Source organism: Arachis ipaensis, chromosome B3, assembly GCF_059453495.1.
Source record: "Arachis ipaensis isolate K30076 ecotype BB chromosome B3, ASM5945349v1, whole genome shotgun sequence".
NCBI lineage: Eukaryota > Viridiplantae > Streptophyta > Magnoliopsida > Fabales > Fabaceae > Arachis > Arachis ipaensis.
Genome location: NC_142438.1, coordinates 15,595,826 through 15,620,077, shown reverse-complemented (window position 1 = coordinate 15,620,077; position 24,252 = coordinate 15,595,826). Strand labels below are relative to the sequence as shown.

Here is a 24,252-nt window from a genome sequence, read left to right as displayed (position 1 = left end):
CTTATTAATTGTCAAAAATACTATTTATTTTGACACTTATTGACTATAAAATATTCTCAACAAAAAATTTTAACAAAGAATGGGATGAGATCTTGAAACTAAAGAATAACTTGAGATTTTGAAGATAAAGAATGAGTAGTATAATCCTAAACTGAGAGCAGTGTGATGTCAAAATTAACAGAGCCAAAGAAGAAGAAAAATAGTGGAGTAAATTAAAAACAAACGAGTGTCAAAATTGATGAGTAATTTTCTATGGTCAAATTATTCATCAAGAAAACATAGAAAATTTGACATTTATGATATTTGTCAAAAATATATATTAATTTTGACATTTAATTATGGTGTTAAAAAATAAAGTGTTAAAATAACTCTATTTTCTTGTAGTGACTTTAGGAGTGTGGATGGTTCGGTCCGGTTCGAAGATTCGATCTGTTTCTGAACATTTTAAGGGCTAATTTGGGGTGATTTTATCGGTCCAGGGTCGGGTAAGGGTCTCAAAAATAGACCCGGTCATTATTTTAGGTCGGGTTCGGGCTATGGCTTGGGTCACCCGAAATCGGTGCGGTGGCCCGGTCATCATACACAATTGATATTTTGTGTATTAGTGATGGATGATGACTATTCTTATGTGAAATTTAAGTATTGTAAACCTTAATATTTTGTGTAATTAGTTATTATAAGACTATAAGTTAATGTTTTATGTTTAAAATGCATAAGATTTTAGACTAATTAATGCATAATATTGTGTTATTTGTATTGATTTAAATATTTGGTGTTATTAGACAATATTAGTATTGATTATGGTTATGCTTTAATTTTAGAGAAGAATTGGTTTTTATTATATTTTTCTAAGTAAATTTTATCATGTCAAATAATGGTTGGAGTCTTGAAAATTTGGATATTTTCACATGCTAGCTTATAAGAAGGTATCAAGATAATGTAATGTTAATGGCCCGGTTTTCACTCGGTTTTTATCCGGTATAATCGTGACCCGAAAGTGTATAGGTTTCATCGGATATAGGGTCGGATTCGGGTCTAATAAATAGGTCCGGTATATATTTTGGGTCGAGTCTGGGTCACATTAAACCCGATTTCACCCGACTCATGCACACCCCTACTAGACCTCATTGTATTATTTTGTGATTTGAATGCATTTTATTATTGGCAACGGGCAGACGACGCTTCCGCCGGATCTCGATATATCACGTGCGTTTTTTTGGCGCACTGTGTTCAGTGACGGAACTTAACTAGGGTAATGGAGGGTCATGGCCTCTCCAAATTTTTTATAAAAAAGTTAGTAGTAATTTTTAAAAAAATAAAGAATAGTTTAGTTGGCTCAAATGCTTTACTATAATTTAGGGTATCTAGGTTCAATTCCTATCTTATGCTTTTGTTTCTCATTCTAAAATTAGGTATTTTTATTATTTAATTTAATTTTTCATATGATAAAAAATATTAGAATATTCAATAAGTATTGATATTATTGTATTTGTATAAATTAATTAAAAAAATCAATAAATATTATAAATTTTAATATTTATCCTTCTAATTTTTTTATATATTTTATAGAATATATATTCAAATTTTTATACAAAATATGAAAATAATGATAAAAAAATCAAAGAATTGATACATTTTTTAAGAGGAAGACTAATATTCAAGAAGGAAAACATATAAATTCTACAATATCAACACCTATAAATAGTTCTTCTACTTTAATGAATCATAAAAAAAGTGAGATATAACCTTCAAAAATTTAAAGAGTTACATCAAATGAGTTTGACTTTAAATTTTTATATTAAATTTTTTTCCCCAAAATTTTGTTTCAAACTCTACCACTAACTGTGTGTATCTATATATATATATTAGTCCATCTCGTTTCTCTTATCTCATCTCATACCTCATTTTATTGTGTTCTTTGAAAATTGTTCTTCTGCCTCTCAATTTATCTAAGATAATACATAATGGAGTTAGGAAGCATACTACAGTTCCTTAAGGACAAGACCATCTTAGTCACTGGTGCTACTGGCTTCCTTGCAAAAAGTATATTGTATCTTGCTTTTATATATATATGACTCTACTTACTAATTTTATTTGATTAATTAGCATGTGTTTAATTACCTGATTTGATTTTTTGATTTGGTAGTTTTTGTGGAAAAAATTCTTAGAGTGCAACCAAATGTGAAAAAACTTTATCTTCTACTGAGAGCTCCTGATATTGAATTTGCTAATCATCGCTTGCATCACGAGGTAAATAAATCAATATGTTGTTTTTGTTTAAATCTATCTTTGAAATTTTTGAAAAATTTTAAAGTATAGGTAAAATTTTAAAGTACATATGACATGATGCCATTGACTTATTAATTTACAATTGTCATGTCAACATCTACATTAACATGGTCAATTTGCAAAAATAAACAAAATTATTTTAAATATTAAAAATAAATTGAAATAATTAAATTCAATATTAGAAATTTTTTTGATAATTTTCAAAAGCTTTAGAGATAAAGAATATATTTTATCTTTATCATTAATAAACAGATACTTAAGAGGACCAACAATTATCTAATATATCAAGTTTGGGAGTCACCTACATAAAGACGGTTAAACGTCTTTTTTTTAAAATATTTTTTTAATAATTAAAATTTAATCTATATAATCAATTAATCTGTGTTATTTTTATCAAAATTAGACCAAATAAATTGATTTGACCAAAAAATTGATAAATTAAATGTTAAATCGATCTAAATTAATATTTTTTATAAAAATAGCTATAATACCCCTGTTATAAAAAATGACTTAAAATATTTTTATATATATATTTTAAAAACTCTAAATCCTAACTATTCTCTTCTCTCTATGTCGTCATAGAATTAGACTTTAGGATTTTCAAAATTAATATATATAATAAGAATATTTTAGTCATTTTTATAATAAGAGTATTATAATAATTTTTTATAAAAAAGAATATTAATTTAGATCGATTCAAGATTTGATTTACCAATTTTTTTGTCAAAACAGTTTGTTTGGTCTAATTTTGACAAAAATAACATAGTTTGATCAATTATATAGGTTAAATTTTAATTATTAAAAAACGTCTTTAAAAAAAAAACATTTTAAACGTTTTTATATGAGTGGCTCCCATGAAGTTTTTGACATTTTATCAATTTCTGAAAATATCTATACGCATACACATGAACTAATATATATAATTTATACATTAATTAAGTAAAATCCATAAATAAATTGACATAAAATATATATACATAAATTATTATATTTTACACTCTTATAATATTCGTTATTTGTTGGCCAAAAAATTGGTAATCACCTACAGATCAGAACACATTATAAAATATATTTTTACCATTCACTCACTTTCCCACATAATCTTTTATATAATAATTAAATCAAATTTATAATTATAATTAAAGTAGATTCACAACCATTAGCACTTAGCGCACATATATGACAATTGAGAAAAAAAAAAGACATGGATTCATCATATGTTTTACTTATCTCAAGTTATAGTATATATTTTTACTATGCTTTTTAAAATTTGTATGGCTAATATATAATTCTTGTATAGTATTTAATTTCAAATATATGTAGATTATATCGAAGGACTTGTTCAGATTGCTGAAGGAAACTCTTGGAGCAAACTTCAATTCTTTTGTATCAGAAAAGTTGAGTGTGATGCCTGGGGATATTTCTCAAGAGAACTTGGATTTGAAGGACACCATTCTAAGGGATCAGATTTACAATCAAATAAATGTTATAGTTAATATAGCTGCAACAACTAAATATGATGAAAGGTATATAATATATTCTAAATCATTAAAGTTCTGAAAACCAAATTGGTTATTAAACTAATTAAATTATCCGTTCGAAAATTTAGAAATCCAACCAATCCAATAGAGGTTTAATAAGAATAATTGATTTATAATAAAATAATAAATTTAATTTTTTACTAATATACAAAATTCATTATATTATATGTCATATATTTTTTCTTTATCATTGAATTAAAAATTTAATTATTTTGTTATTCTTTATCATTTTACTAATTTTTTAATTAAGCCTTTAGGTAGCGTTTGTTTTGAAGTATTGGAATGAAAATTAAAAGACTGAAATTTAATATTATATATGTTTGTTGGCTCTCGTACTAAAATTTCAATATCTATCTCTAAATTAAAATTTTAATATTTTAGTATCTCCAAAAAGTTGAGATACAGGAGATTAAAATTTTTTAGGATAGAGATTGAAATTTTAATAATATTTTATACATAAAATAAACTCATTTTAATTAATTAATTCCAACTCTATTTTTTGTGCAAATTAAATTAGAACTTCATTCTTGTTTCAATTTCTATCTCCCACTTTACACCAAACACAATACTAAAATTTATTTCAATCTCTGTCTCTCTTCTAAACATTACCTTACTGTTTAAAAATTTGTAGTTAAATCTTTATTTATATAAAAATTTGTAATTAAATTTTTATTAATTATTATTTTTCAAAAAAAAATATATGCTTAAGGGCACCAATAAGTGGTGTACAAATAAGTAAATAACATTATTAGAGAGAGAGAGAGAGAGAGAGAGAGAGAGAGTTATATACATGTCTAAGTAATCATCGTCTCTTATTTAATTTTTGATTGTATGTATAAGGATTATTTATCATCATATATATAATGTATATATGTTGTGTTTTTGTAATCTTTGATTACTATATACAGATATGATGTGGCATTGGGTATAAATACATTAGGAGTTGAGCATCTCTTGAGTTTCGCCAAAAAATGTACCAAGCTTCAGGTGTTTGTCCAAGTCTCAACAGGTTAGAATGAAATGTACAACTACATTCCTATCTACCTGCACAAAGTAAAAGTATATTAGTTGGTACACAGAAATCTCTGAGAGTACGTAACACTCGTAACGTGATATATATACATTTTTTAAAAAAATTTAAGTTGACAAAAAAAAATACTTAAATAATAGGTTTAAACAAGAATTTCTTTTGCTAAGTAATAAGTGTGAGTAATATAAAAAAATTAGTCTGATATGAAAAAAATAAAAAAAATGAAAAATATATAAAATGAGAGATTCATTAATTTAATATTTTAAAATTTTAAATTGGATGTAGTATTTTTTTATCTTGTGTTCTTTCATTTAATTTATCTATAAAATTTTTTCGATTGTAAAAAACATTTTTTAGATTTATTTAAATTTTTGTATAAATATATTTTTATTTGTCATATATTATTTTTTTCTCTTTTAGGGAATAATAAACAGAAAACGGAAATATTATTATGAAATTAATGCTCCTTAATTTTAATCTTAAATTTTTATATGGGAACCATAAACCTAATAATAATAATAAGAGCACCTCCAATAATTATTTTTAGAATATCACTTTTGGATATTTTTAAAAAGTGAATTAATTTAAAATTGAAATCTGCATTGAAGTTAATTTATAAAATGAAACTAATATTACTTTAATGAAAAAATAATAAAATTTTGTCACTCGTATAATTATGTTGATAAAGTAATTAAAAATAATATAAAATTCTAATTAAATTAATATTAAGCATTGAGGAATCAAATTTCACTTTTAATTTTAAATCACTATTTATGACATATGATCTCATAAATATTTTTATAAGATTCAAAATAAAATGAAATTAGAATTAACATACATTATTGAAAATGTTTTAAGTAATACTTTAAAATTAAAAATTGAGTTGTATTTATATACACAATTTTATGTACATCTTTTTCGTTTTTCCCATAATAAAAGCTATTAAAAGAATTTAATATTAAGAAAAACAAGTTTTTAATACTTAAAAAAAGGAATATATATATTATCTCACTCTTATTAGAAGAAGAGAAATACTAACACTCCTGAATTTTATATTGATACTCCTATTATCTTTTATTTTATTATTTTATTTTGGAGTAAATGAATAAAATTATACATAAAAAAGTTTAAAATAAATAAAAATATATTCCAAAAGATTATAAATATCAAAATACATATTAAAAAAGTATACTCGATAGATAAAAGTGATACACTATTAATAAAATTTCATTTATGTTAAATTAACGTCTTATGCGACAGTTTAGTGTAATTATCTAACACTGTGATGGTTTAGTGATGATCTGACCTAAATTTTTATATTTTATATCTCCATTTTTACATACAAACCAATTCAATTAGCAATTTTCTCAAGTTACTAATTTCATGTCTCATCCTACCAATCCAGTTGAACCATAACTTGTGACATTATTGGTATCATCTTTATCCATTCTCTCGTTGAAATTAAAATTGTCTCCCCATAAATGTGACTATTGTAATAAATTACCATTTAAAATAGTTTTTCGTGTATTCATCATGAAGTTCACCAAACCAAATAAAATAGTCACATCTCCACTCATATTTTTAGTTCAAAGAAGATTGAAGACCAAAAGAAAAAATTGGCATCATAATATAATTTAATGAAAAAAGAGACACCAAGGTCAATATAGGAATACCTTATAATATGGATATTGGAAGAACTATTTATTAGGACTCTCCAATCTTCATAATTTTAACACCATCACTTCCATGTCATGGTAACATTTACCACTATTAAAAAAGTATTTTTTTTTTCTTTTTTATATCAGTAGGTATCATTTAAGTTGTTCTCCTTGAAAAGTATTTAGAACTTAGTAATGAAGCAAAAACTAATATTAGAGAAGTAGAAGAACTAGAAGAGTAGAATTTTACAGATGAAGATAAAGAAAAAAAGAAAGGTAAAAAGAAGAAAAAAAAAATAAATTTGCAATACTTGATCCAGTAGTGTGCTAAAAAAAATCAACTGATGTAGTGACGGATGGAGTAATACTTTTATAGTGATAGATAAGAGTTTTTTCTAGAATATTATGAAAGTTTTGCACATAATAGACTCATAACTAACTTCTGAAAACTAAGACAACTAAACTGACTTCTAACTGATTTCTAAAAACAAAAAGCTAACTAATTCTAGCTGACTCGACAATGACTTAGAGCCTAAGATAGTTATACTTCAATACTCCTATCATCATCTTTACTTTCTTTTTCTTCTGAATTCTTTTTTTGAGAATTGTTCTAAGCTGCAGTACTAACATAGCAAATTTTAAGGCAAATTTTAAGGTTTTAATAGTTTTTCATTACCTGTGTCATCATCTCTACTACCTCTTATTTCTTCAGAAACTTGTTCTCTATCATTTTGAATTTTATTCTTCACTTTACATCTATTGTTGTCAAGACCTATTGTCCCATTCTTTCTTAACATTACTCCTGCTTCATCTCCATTTTCTAACTCAGCAATACTCAACTTGGACTTGAAGTGCAAGAAATTTTTTGAAAGCGTTGTTTTTGTTAAGATGTCTGCTACCTAAACTGCTCCTAGAATGTGACTTACTTTGATGTCTTTGCTATTGACATGGTCTCTCACAAAGTGTAAATCAATCTCAAAATGTTTTGATTTAGGATGTAAAATTGGATTGACAGTCAATAGCACTGCACTTAAGTTGTCCTAGTACATTAGTGGTGCTTTTTTTAGTAGAAATTGTAAGTTAACCATTAAATTCTTTATCCAAAGTAACTCTCCCACCAAGTCAGCCATGCTCTTATATTATGCTTTTGTGTTGGATCTTGCCACTGTTGTTTGTTTTATTGAAGCCTAAAAAATTATATTTAAACTAAAAAATACACAATATCCACTTATAAATTTCCTATCACAGGATCTCCAGCCCAATCTGAATCACTATATGCAGCGATATGCATCAAATTTTTCTTTTTTAGGTGCAGTCCATAGTTTCTTGTCCCACTAAAATATCTGACTATCCTTTTTACCATTCTCTAATGAGTGTCTAGAGGAGTTTGAACAAATTATGACATTTTGTTGACACTATAAGAGTTTTGGTTTGATTATAGTTAAATATTGCAGGCTCCCAATTATTGATCCACCAAAGGCTGAGAGCTTTTACAGTTGACATAGAGGTGTGTGGCAGTTTGTACATCCAACCATGCTTGCTTTCTTTAATACTTCACCAATATACTTCTGTTGTGACAGAATTAATCTACTATTCCTTGTTTTTGCTACTTGAATTCCAAAAAAATAGTGAAGATCTCCTATGTCTTTGAGTGCACTTAGCATTCAATTTTTCAATTACTTCTTTCACATGCTTTTTAGATTCATCAATGATTATAATATCATCCACATATACTAACACAAAGGTCTTTATTGCACTACTATTTGTTAAAAATACTGAAACATCTGACTTTGTTGCTTGGAAATCAATTTCATCCAACCCATTTTCTAACTTGTGATACCACTCTCTTGAAGCTTGCCTCAATCAATAGAGAGCCTTGGTGAATTTTACACACCAATGAGGGGTCACTAATTTCATACCCTTTAGGTTGTCTCATGTACACTTCTTCCACTAAATTTCCATATAAGAAAGTATTATTTACATTTAACTGCTTGATCACCCAAGATTTTGTTAATGGCAATTGATAAAAGTAGCTTTATTGAGGTAGGCTTTATCACTGGACTATATGTCTCAGTGAAGTCAAAACCAGGCTTTTGTGCATATCTCTGTAATACCAATCTTGCCTTGTATTTTTGTAGAGATCCATCTGAGTTATACTTGATTTTGAACACCCATCTGCTTCCTATTTCTTGTCTGTTTGGAGGGAGAGTAACTAGTTCCCAAGTCTTGTTTTACATCTATGGCTCATACTCTAGATTCATTGCTTCTTTTCACTATGGTGAGTTAAGAGATTGCTGCACACTCCTTGGTTATACACTTACTTAAAAGGCTCTTGGCTTGAATATACCAGCTTTACTTCTAGTGATCATTGAATGTGATTTTCTTGCTGTATAAGTAGTTTCTGGTTTAGAGATTGACAGTATAATTTCTATATCATTAATTAGTATCGGAATGGGAGTTGCTGACACTACTATTGGTTGAAAAGGATAAGACTTTTGACATAACATTTTGGCTTGGATGTTCTAATCTGGCATGCCAGATTAGGATATTATTCTTGTTGTTAAAAGTGGTGATATAAGCTACTAGTGTGTGGATTGTAGTAAAATTAACAAAGTTATAAAGGCCTTTGTAACATTCCCTTGAAGCACAACTTCTTTGGTTTCTTGTACATCTATCTGCATGGAATTCAAAGAAACTTTTATTATCACAACGGAATTGATATACACTCATCAAGTTCTTTGTGATCTCAGACACAACTAGAAGTTTTCTCAACATAAACAACCTAAAGCTCAAGTCAGATTTAAAGCACGAATTACCAACTAGATTGATTTGCAAACTTGTTTCATTTCCTATCACAACTTGCTCATCTCCAACATATTCTTCTTTCTCCATCAGATTATGTTCATCATGTATTATATGGTGTGTAGCACTTAAATTAGGATACTAATATAGATCTTGAATGGTTGCTGGTGTAGCTAGCACATTACTGAAGTTGGCTTTGGGTTGACTAATCTGATTGTTGTAGTCCCTTTCATATTGCTCTTCATCATGTTTGTACTCACATGTTTTGGCTGTGTGACCTATCTTATCACAGATCTGATATTGTGGCTTCTCATATTGTGATTTTCCACTCATAAAGTTCCTTCCATCATTCATTCTACCTCTTTCATATTGTGCTCTTCCATATCCATAGTGAGATTGTTCTTGCATTTCTCTATTTTCAATATATTGTTCTGGTATTCCTCTTCCTCCATTGTACTATTCTTGCATTCTTCTACCTCCACTCTATGATTCTTGCATCATTTTGCCTCCACTATATGATCGTTTGCCTCTTCTATACATTCATCCACCTTTACCTCAAAATTCACCTCTGAATCCACCTCTCATTTGCTAATTTTGACCAAACTGAGCTAGATTTGCTTAGACAAATGCTTCTGGTCTTTAAAATCTTGCTAGCATGCTTTCATTTGCTAAGAGTAAGGCTTCCAATTCACCTACAGTTATTCTTTGAGACCATGCTAGAATAAACATTATCAGTGATGAATATTTTTCAGTCAAACTATTCAAACAGATAGACCAATTTGAATACTACTCAACTTATTCTTCAATTGCATTACCTTAGCTTTGATTTGAGAAGAGAAATGATCTTCTAACCTCTTCCAAACTTAACAAGTGTGAACGCATCCAACCATTCTTGTTGTGAATGGTTTGCTCAGTGATGCTAACAAACACGATTTAAGGAGTGCATCATGTTTCTTCCATTTTTGAAATTCAGGAGTCACTGTATTCGCTCCATTGTTCTCAAATGCAAGAAACTATAGAGGTATTTCTTCTCCTGTGATGTGATTTAGCATATCATTTTCTTCAAATGTTGATTCTGCTTGATCTTTCCACTGTAGGTAATTGTTCTCATCTAGTTTCATTGAGATTAGTACCGCATTAAATCCTTGTGCCATTGTGACTGAGCTTCAATTGGATTAGGATCTGGTTTCTTAGATTTCATGAAAGATGTGGTACCCTAAGCTCTGATACCATGAAAGGTATCAGGAACTTAGGTAATGAAGAAAAAATTGCGACAAAAACAGATTCGGCAGGGGTATTGCAGCAGAGGTGGCAAGGAGGTTCAGCAGTGGCGGCAGCGTCAGAGGCAGCGGTGGCGATGTTTACGAAAAGCGGCAGCGGCGGAAGAGATTGACGGAGAGGAGAGATGAGAAGGTTAGAGAGAGATTGAGAGGGTGAGAGGAGAGAGAGGCGAATGTGAGAAGTTAAAGAGAGAGATACTGAATTCGAAATGAAGCAAGAGGGGGTTTGCAGTTCCAATTTAGCACACAGTTACTGTCAGATTTATCGGCGGATATTTCTGACGATAATTTGGTGCAGATCACCAAAACGCAGCGTGCCATTAAACGTGTCTACCGTTGGATTCTTCTTAAAGTAACTCCGACACTAAAGTTTGGCGCCTATTTGTTGTGGTTTTTCGCCAAAAGTTACCGGCGATTTTACCGTTGGAAGCGACTATCTGTCAGTAATTATTTGACATGACGAATTCCTCATCAAATCCGTCACTAAATCCAACAGTAAGTCTAATAGTTCTTAGCATTTTTTTTGCAGTAAAAATAGAATTTTAGAGAAAAAGATAAAGAAGAGAAAAAAAGTAAAAGAAAGAGAGAAAAATTGAATCTGCAATACTTAATTCAATAGTATATTAAAAAGATCACCTGATACAATAAAAAAGTAATAATTTTATAGTTACAGATAAGAGTCTTTTCTAAAATCTTATGAAAGCTTTGCACTTAATTGACTCATAACAAACTTCTAAAAATTAAGACAACTAAAGTGACTTCTAATTGATTTCTAAAGTCAAAAAGCTAACTAATTCTAGCTGACTCAGTAATGACTTAAAGATTAAGACAACTATACTTTAATACTCCTACCACGCACTCCCATGGTTGCATATAATCTCATCTTACCCTCAGGCCTAGACATAGCTTCACCCTCAATCTCTTGATTTCGCAAGATTTTATAAAGGTGGGTAAAGTTAGCGTTCCTTCAGAATTAGGACACATCACTTGTTGGGTGTTTTATTTATATTATTTTTAAATATAAAAATTCACATCATTAATGGTGTGTCATTTTTGTCCATTGATTATAATTAATTTTTTGTGTATACTTTAATATTTATAATCTTTTGGAACATGCTTTATCTATCCTAAACTTTTTTACGTGTATTTTTATCTATTTGTTTTTTTTTTTATTTTGTCTAATGTAGGAATTATGACTATAAGAGTTTAGGGTAATTTAATTTGGAAATAATATATAATAAGAGAATAACATTATGAATTAGAGAATGACAATATGCATTAATATTGCTTTTATAGGAAAATAGTTAAAGTTATTTAGAGTAATCTAATTAATTTTTTTATGAAAAAATATAGGTAGACAATTAAAATACTAAATAATATGAACAATAAATATATTAGATGTTTAATTCATTAGGTGTGTAGATGGTTATTTTAATATTAAGATTTAAGTAGATAATTTAAGGCGTAGTGTGTTTTTACTTTATTAGCCAATTTTAGAGCTTATTATTCACATTATTCACAAAAACTATTGTTTACCTAACAAAGTTCTTTTTTTTTTTATAAATACTAAGAGGAGAAAGTCTAGAAGTAAGTATTTTTATTAAAATTTAACCAACACTTAACCAGTAAAAAAAAGTAAAATTTTACATCATTAGATGTAATCTCACAATATTAAAAATATTAATAATAACTAATTAATGGTTACAAATTACAAAACCCGTGGACCTTTTAATACTACTCTAAAAATACTAAGAGTAATAGATTGATGGCTAGTGTTTAGTATCCATGTATTATGTTTATAAAATATGAAAATTTTTTTACAATGATTAAACTTTGTTAAGTTGAAAAATGTTACGAGTCTTGATTGATTTCTATTTTTATTTTTAATAGTTTATATGTTTAAGGTTTTATTAAAAATGAAATAATAAACGCGAAAAGATAAAATCAAAAGAGAAACCAATCATTTATTGATTTTTTTTTAAATTCACATAAGAAAATTAAAATTAAAGGCACCTATTAGTAAAAGAGAAAGTTTAAGGAGTCAGTACTTTAATTAAAATTTAATCAGTATTTAATTAATAAAAAAAGATTATATAATCTCATACTATTAAATATAATTTGACGACACTATAAAAAATATTAATAATAATTAATTAATTGCTAACAATCACAAAATATGTTCGTCCTAGCAATACTGATAACAAAATATATAAATTTTTTCCCTGTATTATTTTATTGTTTGCAGCTTATGTATGTGGTGAGAGAGAAGGACTGATATTAGAAGATCCACACCATATGGGTGTGTCACTGAATGGAGTGCCTGGATTGGACATTGAAATGGAAATGAAATTGGTGCAACAACAATTGAATCACCTTCAGCAGGAAGGAGCCACGCAAGATGAAATTAAACTTGCCATGAAGGAATTGGGCACCAAAAGGTTCTTTCTTTAGTCTTTACACTAATTAATTAAGTAGATAAATCTCAACCAATTTAGATTGGTCGAGTGGTCAGCTCATTCGTCTGTTTAAACAAATGTCGGGAATTCGAACTCCATTTTGTGCATGCATCAATTCATTGGTCAGCAGCAGACCCTTAAATGGAGTTCAGATAGTCCTTAACCTGTCGGGTTGGAAAATACTGTTTGAATAAACGAAAAAAAAAGTAGATAAATCTCCATCGACCATTCCTTTTTAACCTATGTATAATTAGAATTTAATTTTGTTACGATAATATAAAAATATTTATATAGTCATTTAATCAAATTTATACATTTAGCTGATTTTTTTAAATAATAAATTTAAAAATTAATTATTTTTGATAATATAATAATACATAATTAGACACTTTAATAAAATTATTTTATCAGTACATAAAACTAAATTCATATTACATTGATCAAAATAATGCCATATTTCTAATTTGTCTCACTATATATTTACATTACTAGAAACTTCTATTTAGAAATAGAAAGAAACAAGTTTGTCTTTGTTGATTGGCCAAATTAGATGTTTACAGTTTTAACAATTTAGAATAATTTTCAAAAGTAATTGTTAACGCAAAAAAAGCTGTGTTATATTTTATCAATTACCAAATAAGTTTATATTAGTTTCATCTTTGATTAATTTCCAGAGCAAGTCTATATGGTTGGCCAAATACATATCTATTTACAAAAGCAATGGGCGAAATGCTTTTAACAAATTCGAAGAAAAATATGCCCATTGTCCTCATTCGACCTACAACTATTAGCAGCACTTACAAAGAACCTTTTCCAGGTTGGATAGACGTTGTAAGGTACAATGTAACACACCTTATTATTATTATTATTATTATTATTATTATTATTATTATTAGGAAAAGTCTAGGAGAGCAACAACTTTATCAAATTTTAGCCAGCATGTAACCAGCAAAGAAAAGTGAATCATTGGATGAAATCTCACACCAATCTCATACCATTAAAATCATTATTGATAACTATTTGATGGCTACAAATCACAAAAGTTGCTGCCCCTTAGCACTTCTCTTATTATTATTATTATTATTATTATTATTATTATTATTATTTGCGTTTGGTGCACACTGTCTATATCCGATCCAACCCTACCACTTTAATTGGGTTACGAAATTCATATATCAAAATTGGATATCTGAAGATATATTATTTTATTAATTTGATGCAAAAATAATTGAGACCTATAAGGATGACTCTAAAGTTGACATGAATATATACTCCAAAGTATTTTTTAATATAATTTTATATATTATAATATTTATTAAGTAATATAATTTGTCAATAAGTTATAGTTCAAATGGCAGAATCCCTCCATATTCATTTTTAGAGGTCTCGGATTTGAGTCTCTCAGTCACACTAAGAATATAAATATAATGTTAAATTATATAATTATATGTTTAATATTGTATTTATATTTTGATAAAAATATATATTTATGTATTTTTTATTACTTTAATTTCTAGAAGAAATAATTTTATAATGATATGATATTAAAATATTTATATATGACACAAAAAATTAAAATTTGATTCTTGTTATTTTTCAAAAAAAAATATAAAATAAATAAATTTTTTTTTTTTACAAAAATTCACACAAATCTAATAAAATAGATTTTTGTACCAGAAGACATATTATATATATATATATATATATATATATATATATATATATTATCAACTTAAATTAAAAAAAAATAGTTTCATGACATTATTCAAAATCTTTAAATTTTTACCGATCTGCCTCAAACATAATATAATCTATACCTATTATTACTTTAAATGTGCATTTTTGTTTAATTTGCACCTTCCATAAGCTTTTCATGTTCTCGAGTCTTTCCATGCAGGCAAATGGACAGTTTCGCTGTTGCGTACGGTAAAGGAATGTTAACATTCTTTCCTGCGGATCCTCAAGCAATTTTTGATGTGGTGAGTCACTACTAAATAAAGCATTTCTTCTTAATTAGATAATGATGAAATCTAGAAATTATACTCGCCAAATCGGAATTGATCCCATTCTCTCTACGAGTCTAATACTTGGTTTGTTATAAGCATTTCGTTTTGAATTTTGTAATATATATATATATATATATATATATATATATATATATATATATGTTTGTAACTTTTAAAAGTTAAAAGTATTTTTAAAAATATTTAAAAAATATTAAAATTAATTTATATTTATCAAAATTAAAATATATGTCTAATATAATAAATTTGTATATTAATAATTTTTTAAACTTTAAAAATTATTTTATCAAGTATAATTATTGTTATTTATATTTATTAAAAGTTATTAATTTATCAAATATAAATATTATTATTTTAAAAATTATATTTTAAAAGATAAACTTTAATAAATTATTTTAGAAAAATAAAAACTTTATCAAGAGAGAGTACAAAAACAAATGTTTATTTGTTTTATGTAAAGAGTAAAACTAGATCCTATAGTTCAATTACATTTTTTTATTAGGAATAAAATTTATTATAAATAAAGTAATAGTCGTAATAGAATCAAGCAAGAATGGAATTAGTAATTTGTATCTTTTCTTTTTAAAATTTCATCAATTAAATTATCTTCTCTTTTTATTTTTTTTCTTTGATTTTTTTTAGTTCTCTTTTATTCTTCTTTAAACTTTTATGATGAGTAATTTTATGATATGATATTAAAACTTTATATTCAAAAGGTTTAGAGTTTGATTATTGGTGAATCTTAAAAGTAAAAAAAAATAGCATAAGACAAATAAAAAAAAATACCTATACAAAAATTAAATAAACCCAAAAAAAACTCTAATTTGAGGAGACACTTATTAGAAATAAAATCAACCATTAAGGAGCCACTTAAATGAAGTTATCTTTTAGGGTTAAGTATAATTTTGGTTTTTAAGGTATAAGTCAAAATTTTTTTTGTTTCTAACCTTTTTTTTGTATATAAAATCGTCTCTTAGTTTTAAAACTAAATTTTAAAATCGTCTTTTTTACTTAAATATTAGAATTTTGGACCAAATTACCCATAATAAAAAAAAGAAAAATAAGAAAAGGAGAGTATTTTTGCTCGTGCGAAGGGGGAAGGGAAGAAGAAGAAAAAGCTATTCACGATCCATTTCTACCTCCGCTTTCGCGCCGCAAAAAATTTAAAACCAAGTTAAACCTTAGAGACAATTTTAAAACCAAGTTAAATCTTACAGACCATTTTGTATGCAAAAAAAGGCTGATGACAAAAAAAAAATTTTCTGCCTATATCTTAAGAACCAAAATCGTACTTAACCCTACCTTTTATGTCTGTCTTAATGTGTTTTTTTTATGTTTTATTTTTCATAATTAATAAAAATAATTAGAATAAAATATTATTTTAGTTTTTAATATGTAGATTAAATTTTAATTTTGTCTTTAATATTTAAAAAATTTTATTTTATCTTATTTTAATATTTTGCTTAAAATCAATTTTTTTGTAAAAATATATTCTTTATTATAATTTTCTTTTAAATAAAAACAAAAATTATAATTCTCATGGTCATAGTAGTAATTATAGTTGTTTGAGAATAAATGTGATAGAATAAAAAAAAAAGATAATAACATGAAAAAATTATACTTTTAAAAAAAATTAATTTTGATAAAAAATTAAAATAAAATAAATAAAATATTTTAAATATTAAAAATAAAATTAAACTTAACTTAAATGTTAAAAATGAAAATAATATTGTATTAAAATAATTAAAATAAGTAAATGTTTTTTTTTCACAAACCGATTTATATATTTATAAACAGACCGAACTAAATTTATTTCACAATAACAAAGTTAAAATAGTGTGTCACGTCTTTTAACGTTTGGTCAATAAAAAATTATCTATCTCCACAAAATTTTTAATATTTTTAAAACAAATCTAACGAACTTACTTTCAGCTTAAAAAAAAAATAGAATTAATAACTTCATTGGAGCATCCTCCTACATTTAATTCCTTCCTATTCTAAACCCTAAATTTTTTGCGTTCTTTTTAGTCTTTTCTCAAACAAAGACTAAATTCACATGTAAAAAGTTTTACTCATTCAATCATTTGATATTACCACATTATTAATAAAGGTGTTTGACTTAGTCATTTAATATATATCAAACTTTTTATAACCATATATAAACATCTAATTAGGTGATGATATAACAAAATCTATTCCGTGACATTTAAATTCGAATTTTTTAAAATAAATATTTTATTTTTTTATTTATTGATATACATAATTTACATATAAATTATCAATTTAGACATTATTATTTATTTCGTTTACAATATAAACGAGTTGGTAATATATGTATCTTTTTTATTTTCTCCATCTATCATACTACTCCTTATGACGAGTCGATCACTACACATCCTCTTCTCTGCCAGTGGTAGTAATGTATTTATATCGACATTGATTGGGTCGACAAGAACTGGCTGCTGGCCTCTGAACTAATGTTTCACCCTGTTAGTATGGTGAAACTCAACATAATTAAAATAGACTATGAGAATTACATTCATCCATGCCTGTCTCTAAGTTATCTCACAGTCAGTCCGGCGTCAAAATCTATAATGTCGGGTCATTGTATGGCGTCCATCGAAACTGAAAATTAAGTTGAAAGACTTTAATCAATATATGAAATTATTCAGATAAATTTATGCAGAAAATTATTATATAAGAATAAAGCTTTCTTACTTCATCGAGTGGCAACTAGTCCAGCCAATGACGCCATCGAAAGAGTCTCCCATCAAACTGGACTCGACTCTGCTGGACCATACCTATCAACTTACGAACCCATTTACGACAGCAATAGCATTTTATGCAATGAGAAAACAAATTTAGCTACAAAGAAAATTGACAAAATGAGATTATAACAAATGTATACCTAACGGCCAGTGGAAAGGTCTGTGTCTATCTGTCCGATGGGCAACATGCTGACAATCGATGGTATATCCAACACATCAGCAACGACATGCACCGCGCAATGTTCGTAGTGGCTCAATGTGCTGCAGAGCACAGCGAGTGGTACGTCCATGCAAGCACCGCAAAACCCCAAGACAAACTGCGACACCTATCAAAGTCTGCCAACAAGAGAAGTCACCTGATGTGAATTAGATTGTTCGACTTATCCGTCATCAGGTAGCCCTCAATCAGCAGCAATATATAGCATATCGTGTACTGGCAGAGTGGGAGGATCTGCACCAGCTGGCATATGCTGCATCCTGTCCTTAAGCCATGTGAGCTTGATCGAAAAGGACTCCTTCATCTGCTCTCCTTGTTGCTGAGCATGCGGAGGTCTAGCATTAAGTAGCTCCTCTACCCAATCCCACGTCGGGTACTAGTATCATGTCTAAAAATCTCTTAAGAATCCACTCATTGGTTCTCTATTGGTGCGTAACCCAGGTGGTATGCAACATTCTACAGAGTAATCATGCACTCACCCCAAGGCAAGTGAAAAATGTGGGTCTTTGGATGCCATCGTTCCATGAATGCAGAAATCAGGGTATTGTCAAACACAAAGTCATTAAGTTACACCATGTCGCCAAATCCAGCCTCCCTCAGATAAGGGAGAATGATGTCCAGTAGTTTAAGCAGAGTGGGGCTAACTCTCCTAAGAAGTAGAGAAGAGGCCTTTGTTAAATAAAAAAAATAAATTAATGTTCGACTAAGATTAAAATAGAATATTTAAATAAAAATAAATCAAAATACCAACTTGAGTTTTGAAGTAACTAATATTTTTTGGTTAAATTACTAAATTAAATAACTGCAAAGAAAAAATAAAAGTTGTTAAATAAGTGTTTTAAATGTCATAGATATATAGTTATGTGTTCATTTCCTAAACCCAACATGCAAAAAAGTTATCTATATAGTTAAACTTTTTATTTACAACTAATAAAAATAAAATACCAAATAACATAGGTTATGTTCTTAACACAACACCTACCCCAATCAAACTATTATTCAGTACAACAAGTTACTCAACATAAATATTAATAACTAATATTACCTATAACAGCAACTAACATAAGATATGTTTTTAACATGGCACCTAGTCTAGTCATACATATTAGTACAATAAATATAATGTTATGATTCTCTAATTTTAAATAAGAACAAGACACCTACTCTAGTCATACATATTACTACAATAAATATAAGTTTATGATTTTTTAATTCAAAATAAAAAACATAACATAATAACCTAAAAGTCAATAGTCCCAGCGATGTGCCACGAGCCCTTTAGACGGTTGATATCGTCGTTCCTTGCTTCTGTGCGTGTCATAGAGTACGTTTTACTCAATTATGTCAAGAAAAGGGTCTAAGAGAGGGAAGAAAGATTCTAAATAGATGATACATCCAAAAGGCACCGTAAACGAATTACATATATAAGCATCGTTTGTGCTTATATTGTTTATAGTGCAAAGAAGTTGGTAATACACGTGTCTTGTTTACAGTACTATATAAACGAGATAAGTACCGTTACACAACACATGTGCACCCGCGACACATTCATCAATTACGTGTCTTATCTCATTTATCATGTAAACGAGATACATATATTACCAACTCATTCACACTGTAAACGAGATAAGTAATAATGTCTAAATTGGTAATTTACTTGCAAATTACATATATTGATAAATAAAAAAATAAAATATTCATTTAAAAAAACCTTCAAATTCTATCTATCTGTTTGTGAATGAATGTCTTTTAAAATATGTTATAATCTTTATTTTATAATATAATATCGGGCATTTTTGAATTTATTAGCAATTGGTTTTTTTGTTATAATTTTAATTTTCTCCATTTCAGTGAAAATAATATAAATCTCTTTTATAAAGTCATGTAATTTTAATGAATCCTTAAAAGATAATTATTTGTAAAATAGAAAATAGAAGTAATTAATAATGTTGAGTTTGATGCAGATACCAGCTGACATGGTGGTGAATGCAATGCTAGTGGCAATGGTAGCACATGCAAATCAGCCTAGTGATGATATCACCATATATCATGTGGGTTCTTCTGTTAGTAATCCTGTGAGATACCACACTCTCTTCAACTATGGCCTAAGATATTTCACTGCAAAACCTTGGATAGATAGAGATGGAAATCCTGTCAAAGTTAGAGAAGTTACCATATTGAGCAACATAGCAAGCTTTCACAGATACATGTTCATTCGCTACGTGCTTCCTTTAAAGGTTTACTCCATCAAATCCTTGTCAAAGTTTTGTTACAATAGTATCTAGTTTTTAAAATAAAAGTTTAAACATCAATTTAGTAATTAAAATTTATTAAAAGGTATAATGTTTAAATAAAAATTTCTTAAAGACCAATGTGAATCTTACATACTTCATTATTATGTTTCTTATATAATGGTTACTCTTAGTAATAAGGTTCATTTTAAATTGCAGTTGTAGTTTCTACTATAGTGATTTTAAGTTATAATTTTGGTGTAATGAATCAATTTTTTTCATTGTATTGTCTAATTTGATAGGCTAAGAACTAATCTATCATGGATTGAAGCTTCATTTAATGATTTGTAGCTAGCTAATAGATTGTTGTATGTACAAGACAAGATTTAAAACATTGACACTTGCTTAAGCGGATTAATGAGCTAACCATTAGACTAACCTAAATTGGTTATGTAATGAACTAATTTGTCAAGTGGTTAACTTACTTGTCCGCTTAAATAAATGTCGAGAATTCAAATTCTGTTTTATACAAGCAGCAACTCATTTGCTAGCAGTAGATGATAAATCCTTAAATAGAACTCTGATTCGCAACAAATTACTTCTTTGCCGGCTAGTTAGAGGATAAATATTAATATCAAATTTAAGTTGCTCATCTGAAAAGAATTCACACTACAATGTGCATTATGCAAAAGCTGCAATGGAAACAGTTTCCAATCTACCATGTACTTATAGAGTTTGCATTTATATGTTAGGGATTAGAATTTCTCAATGAAGTTTTATGCAAATATTTTCAAGAGACATGTGATGACTTCAACAGAAAGCTTCGTGTTGTCATGCGATTGGCTTATTTTTACATGGTCTATGCATTCTTCAATGGCGTGTAAGTTAATTATTAATTAATAAAACCAATAATAATTTATTATATTATTTAAATTGTTTTTCAATTTTATTTATTAGTAGCCACTATTATTATTATTAACTCACAACAGCTTAGTTTGATTTTCAAACAGATTTGATAACATGAACACAGAAAAGTTGCTAGCCATGGCAAGAGAAGTTGGGGATCCAAGAGAGGTGGATATGTTCTACTTTGATCCAAAAATTATTAATTGGGATGACTATGTCATGAATATCCATCTCCCTGGTATCATTAAGCATGTTTCCAAGAGATAATTAATCACGTTCTTTGCATTATAAATGATGCCTACAAAACATTACTGCTTAATGCTTAAAATAAATCATTTAATTTGTGTTTTATACAATAGTAAGGTGAAGATTGATGTGTTATTATAGCCTCATAAAAAAACAGCAACTTCAAGTTAGTACATGTTATAAAGCTTTTTTATTGGTTTATTTATGAATTATAAGAGAAGTTATGTGGAACAATAATGGAGATACCTTAGCTTGTTGAATAACATTGATAAATTTAGAAAAAAACTCAATATATTTAAGAGTATCCAAGACGAAGTTCAATTTCACACGGTTATATTGACTTGTCTAGATTGATTTTAATAGTCATCCAACCATTTTGGGGGTTGGATTCTTCGTAAAATGGATTACTTCGTAAACAATAACAAGATTATATGATCCATGTCTATCCGGAATAAACCTAATTTTTGGTTGGTGAAAACTTTCTATCTTGTTCCAATAATTGATTAATTCAGTTGTGAATTTAGCTACGTAAGAATTCAATTGGACGCCTTGATTCAAACTTCTATAAGTGAAATTATGGAAATTTGGATGAGTGAGCAAGCTGAAACAAATCGAAAGGCTCTTCTTTTGTTTCTGAAATTATTCTCAGTAAGTCCGATGAGCCATAGAGGATTATCATATGATTTTTTTAGGAAAAGTATATTTTTTGTCCTAACGTTTGCGTTTTTTTTTTTTTCAAAAATACTCCTTACGTTTAATTTCATTTAATTTTGTCCTTAATGTTTTCGATTCGTGTTAAAACTATCTCTAGAAGTTTTTTATTTTATTTCTAACATAATACATGGAGTTAACGTCCAAGGATAATTTTGACACAAATTGAAAACACAATACAACAAATAAGGATTTTCGCAATGGCCTAAAACTATTGTCATAGATCGTAAAACCGTTCTTGAAACTTTAGGCAACGCTATTTGGCAACGGTTTCTGAACTGTTGTATATGTGGTCGTTACCAATGCTAATAGGCAACGATTTTTTACCTAAGGAAATGACAACAAACAAAAGCGTGCCCTTCTTATCTTAATACACAATGGTTTTACAATATTTTTTACAGAACAATTTTTATCGTTGTCTACTTTTATGCAATAGTTTCAAACAGTAATTGATTGAAACAATTTTACACCAGCACTTTTGTGTTGCTAATTTTGACAACGGCTTTCACATTGTTGCCTTTGTATTGATTTTGACAATGGTTCTAACATCATTGCTTTTGTTTTGCAGTTTTTTACAACGGTCTTTGTACTTATATGTTTTTTTTATTTCCAACTATTTTCTCATATTGTTGCATTGAATTTCAAGCTATTTTTCTTAATTTAATACCAAACAAATAATGTTAACTATATATAAATCAAATTACTATTAGATTAAGATTCAATATATATCTAACACAATAATGCATGGACCATTAATTTAATTTATATAATATTTTATGAGATCCACAACACATATTACCTATAAAAGAGATCTTAAAAATCAAACAAACTAAACTACTTTAAAATCACATAATATGAGTGTCATATCAATCTCTAAAGTAATTTGCTCAACTTAGTAGTCATAACAACCTCTAAAATAATCTACTCAAATTGGTTACAACTTCATCAATAGCACCAATAATTGGCTCCCATTCAATATCTAGATTAATTTCTTCTCTATAAGACTACAAGCAAGAAGCAAATAACTCGCTATGCTTTGAAAAAGAACAAGATCCTTTCCCTCCCCTAAATACTCAGAGAAAGCCTTGTCATGACGGTAACACTACATATACAAAATAAACAGGACTTAACCAAAGCTAATTGAGAAAGTAATAGGAACTGTATAGGCATCAAAAGACAATCGTCACAGAAGTGTGAAGACATACAAAATCTACAGCATACCCCTACCAGCCCAATACTCCAGAACCTGAAAAGTGGTTGAATAGAATAATCAAATTAGATTGTAGAAACAATGTTATCAGCAATAATAATAACAAAGTAAGTACTAGTTATACAAAAACCATTTCAATCATCAACACGATGAATGAAAGTTAGGGCACAAGAAAGCTAATAAAGTTACAAAATCTTAAAGTAACAAAATCTAAATCCTAAAATCCCAATTTCACAGTAATCAACTCCAAACCCTAAATCCAATTTCACAGTAACATAATTTAAACCCTAAATCCCAATTTTACAGCAATTTCATCAATTTGAAATTAAAACATATATTAAAACTAGTTTCATAGCAAAATCCAAACATTAATTTCAAAAAAAATATAATTATAAAAACAGCCATGGCAGGCTGTATATGATTCATTCCATGGTAGGCAGTATATGATTAACGTCGGGTCAGTGGTCATTAATCTCCTCTGCTTTAGATCAAACGCCAGGTCAGCGGTCATCCAATCTGAACGGGGGTGAAGCTCTAGCAGTCCATTCCCTTAGTGATCCTACTCAAAATGCTACAAACAAGGTTAGATCTTCCGGATCAGAGAACGCTGCCCCTTTGGTTCTAGCCTATACCACAAAGGCCCTAATCGCCCCGCATCTCGGCTGAACTGATGTCTCGAGAAGTCCCCAACGAAGCCGTGGATTAGCTGTCTAAGAGATGTATAATCAAGCTTGTGGTTCAATACTATCCCATCAAGGACTCGCAAGAACCCATATGGAATTGGAATGACGGTCAAGTTACACTCCCAATCTATTAGGATAAAGAATGAAGATACATCTTAGAATAGAATCAAGCATAGATTGAAGTAGAATAGTGATATTAT

The 24,252-nt window shown here is 28.0% G+C and overlaps 1 protein-coding gene across 1 annotated transcript; it reads left to right on the top strand.

Moving 5' to 3' along the window:
- The first annotated feature begins 1,964 nt into the window (after positions 1-1,964).
- On the top strand, positions 1,965-21,488 carry LOC107634213 (alcohol-forming fatty acyl-CoA reductase-like). The gene is made up of 10 exons (XM_088509295.1): positions 1,965-2,043; positions 2,147-2,250; positions 3,613-3,815; positions 4,739-4,839; positions 12,846-13,038; positions 13,731-13,892; positions 14,954-15,035; positions 20,030-20,302; positions 21,049-21,176; positions 21,307-21,488. Exons 1-10 carry the CDS (start codon positions 1,965-1,967, stop codon positions 21,467-21,469), a joined length of 1,488 nt encoding a protein of 495 aa, XP_088365421.1. The 3' UTR covers positions 21,470-21,488.
- Positions 21,489-24,252: the final 2,764 nt, after the last annotated feature.